Consider the following 3,156-nt stretch of genomic DNA (forward strand, 5'->3'; position numbering starts at 1 on the left):
GAGAGAGAGAGAGAGAGAGAGAGAGAGATTGTATATATTAATATCTAATTGTTTTAAAAAGTTTGTGTAAAATTGAGATTATGTAAAATGTAGATCGTGGATGATGTAATAGAAAAAGAATGTTTAATGGACTTAAATATAGCATTATAAATGCGAAAACGTACGTCTACGCAAGTATTCATTAGATATTAGTAAAGTTTATATCTTCGGCATCTTTGTAGGACTTTGAAAATATCTACAACATAATATACTTTAATAGTGTGATTTCAAAGTTTATGCAATTTATTGAATATATATATATATAAAATTCCTATTGAAAATAATTTTTAATACTAACCAATATTTAGTTTTGTCCAAGCATTTAATCTTGGAATATTCCTTCAATTATCTGTGTTATATTTTGCATCTAATTTAAAGGCAATTCATTGAAAAATTTTCTTCATGATGGTTTTTCCTTTACTTTTTCATTAGTTTTACATATGCAAAGATTTTGCATTTATATAATAAGTGAGGTATAAATTTGATTTTATAAAAAATCACTTATTACAATTTACTGTTCCAATGATTCACATCCAAATAAAACATATTCTTCTCTTGATAGCCAAAATGGATTACCTTCTATATATTCTGGTGGTGTTTTGTCTAAAATTATAAGTTAATTATATATATATATTATATATATTATTATATTGTTATGTAATTTTTTAATGACACTTAATATTATATAATTACCAGGATGTACAGTTAAAGGCACATATGTAGAACCCATTGCAACATTCCAACTATGAGTACCAGGACAACTTCTTACTTCTAATATTTTGCTGTATTCTGGTAATAATTCTCGTAAATCTTTAGTTAATCTTAATCCAAAACCTGAAAGATGTGTGTTTCCTCCAGTAAGTAATATATGTGAAAGACAATCATGTAATACTTCTTCTGATAAACCAGATGTTATATCTTTTATTACTTGTGGTAAACCAAGATTGATATACATCATTTCAGGAGCAATATACAATTCTGAACCTAGAGAAACTCTCTAAAAAATATAAATAAATCTTGTAATTTTAAATTTTGTAAAAATTTTATGATTGTATGTATATATATTTACTAACCAAAAATTGCTTATTATCAGCATAGCTTCGAACTCTAACTTTAATACATTCCCCAGCTTTTTGTCCTACTCTTTTTTCTTCATTTTTAATATTATAACTTAATCTACATCTTTCCTTAATAGGCAATGTGTCCAAATATGATATAGGAATATGATAACATCCCTTTAGATACCAATGCATAGCTTGTTTTAAATGATAAGCTACATGCCAACCACCAACAGGTAATAATCTCCAACGTTGTGGTATAACACGTCCACCAATTACAACAGCTACTGTTGTACTTAAAGCACCACTATCAACTACTACACAAGTTTCTACATCCAGCATTGCACATGCTGCTAAAGGTTTAGGAACCAGACATACTCTAGAAATTATATTTTTTAAAAATATAATATTTAATTATATATTTTAAAAATATATTTTATTGCAACATAATATTTTTATCTTACCTTGATATTTTAACTTCTTGAAATAAATAATGTAACAATTGTTTTCTAAGCATTGGATGCATAGCTAAAGGTTCACAAAACATGAGTACTGCATTAGGTTTTCTTAATGTTGAAGTTAATCTCATCTGATGAAATAAATGACCAACAAATGTTTTAAGAACAGGAAATGTTCCTTCACTTAATAATGCTTCTGCTGGACTAACAAGATCAACATTTGGAATTCCAAGTACTTCAACAGTATCAGTGCAATATCCATTTATCAGTTTCTCATAAATTGGATTTGGCCTTGCATAATATGTTGGATCATTTTGATGAGTAATTAATCTCTTTTTCTCTCTATATAATTTTACAGAATTACAAAAAACACAAAATGGGCCACTAGGTCTTGGAATTTTAGCAGTTGCTAATTCAGTTAATTTCAATAATTTTAATTTTTTAGTCAATGATTTGCCATCACATTTTGGATGAGTACTACTACTTGGAATATTTTGTGTTTGTTCTAAATATGTTTCATTATTATATTTAGGTACACCAAACATTGAAAAATGTCTTCTTAATTCAAAATGTGGTGCAATTACCCATGTATATTTATTTCCAATTTCAATTACCACTTTTGCATTAGAACCTTCAACACAATTTCTTTGACATGTATAACCATTGCAATGACGACATTTTGGAAAATGAACAGTTTCTCCTAATGTAATTACCATATATAATCTATAACACATTGCTTTAAAATTAATATTAAGTAGTTGTAAGCACTTTATATCTGGAAATCTAAAGTGTACTTTTGAAATCAATTGTAACCATTTTATTTTCCTGAAAAAACATAAATGAATATTTTAAAAAGTTCATTTTGAAAATATATATTTTTAAAATTATATATATTTTAATGAAAGCATTAACAATTTTTATTGATGAAAAAATTTAGGAAATTTTATTTAATAATTGAATAATTTATAAAAATATTATTTATTTTAGTCTAACAATGTAACTTTGTTTCTAATAATATATATTTTTATTACTTTTTATGTAAGTTAAATGAATTTCACTGTTCTTTTAATATAAATTTTTAAACTTACCACAAATAATCAGTATCTGAAGTTTTTCTTAAATGTTTGCATGTACTACCGATAGCAATAATATCAGGTACATCACAATATAATAAAATTTTTATCCAAATTTCGTCAGGGAAAATTGAAGGATCCATAATTATTAATAAAAATTAATATAAAATAATTGCACAAGTAAAAGATACAATTAATAGTTACTAATACAAGACGGCAGACACTCCCCAGAAAGTGAATACGTTAGTCAAGTTCAAGGTTACACTTAATGAAAATAGTGAATCAATATGTTATCGACAGAAGGTACTTCAATAAAATTATTAAACGATTTAGAGCGATGATTATAAAAATTATATACATAAATATATATATTATTTATTTTTATATATATATATTAAAAACAAAAATATAATAATAATAATAACATATAATAAAATTATATATTATATGTACATGACATATAAATTTAATAAAATATGAACATATATAAAATGTCTAATATATTTAATTATATATAATATATAAAAA

At 24.5% G+C, this 3,156-nt stretch overlaps 1 protein-coding gene across 1 annotated transcript; it reads right to left on the minus strand.

The window, feature by feature from the left end:
• Positions 1–56: 56 nt before the first annotated feature.
• LOC102678953 lies at positions 57–2,865 on the minus strand. The gene is made up of 6 exons (XM_006625172.2): positions 2,644–2,865; positions 1,562–2,380; positions 1,113–1,476; positions 733–1,036; positions 338–642; positions 57–235 (listed from the first exon to the last, which is right to left on the minus strand). Exons 1-5 carry the CDS (start codon positions 2,769–2,771, stop codon positions 551–553), a joined length of 1,707 nt encoding a protein of 568 aa, XP_006625235.1. The 5' UTR covers positions 2,772–2,865; the 3' UTR covers positions 57–235; positions 338–550.
• Between the last annotated feature and the right edge of the window lie 291 nt (positions 2,866–3,156).

The sequence above is a fragment of the Apis dorsata genome, unplaced genomic scaffold, assembly GCF_000469605.1.
Source record: "Apis dorsata unplaced genomic scaffold, Apis dorsata 1.3 scaffold_51330, whole genome shotgun sequence".
Taxonomy (NCBI): domain Eukaryota; kingdom Metazoa; phylum Arthropoda; class Insecta; order Hymenoptera; family Apidae; genus Apis; species Apis dorsata.

What these genes read in the sequence shown, in the direction of transcription:
- LOC102678953 (XM_006625172.2), bottom strand. Translation starts at nt 2,771, where the DNA reads ATGGATCCTTCAATTTTCCCTGACGAAATTTGGATAAAAATTTTATTA. An exon ending in CAAGAAGTTAAAATATCAAG is followed by an intron (nt 1,477 to 1,561) that starts GTAAGATAAAAA and finishes TATAATTTCTAG; the next exon opens with AGTATGTCTGGTTCCTAAAC. An exon ending in GCCTTTAACTGTACATCCTG is followed by an intron (nt 643 to 732) that starts GTAATTATATAA and finishes TTATAATTTTAG; the next exon opens with ACAAAACACCACCAGAATAT.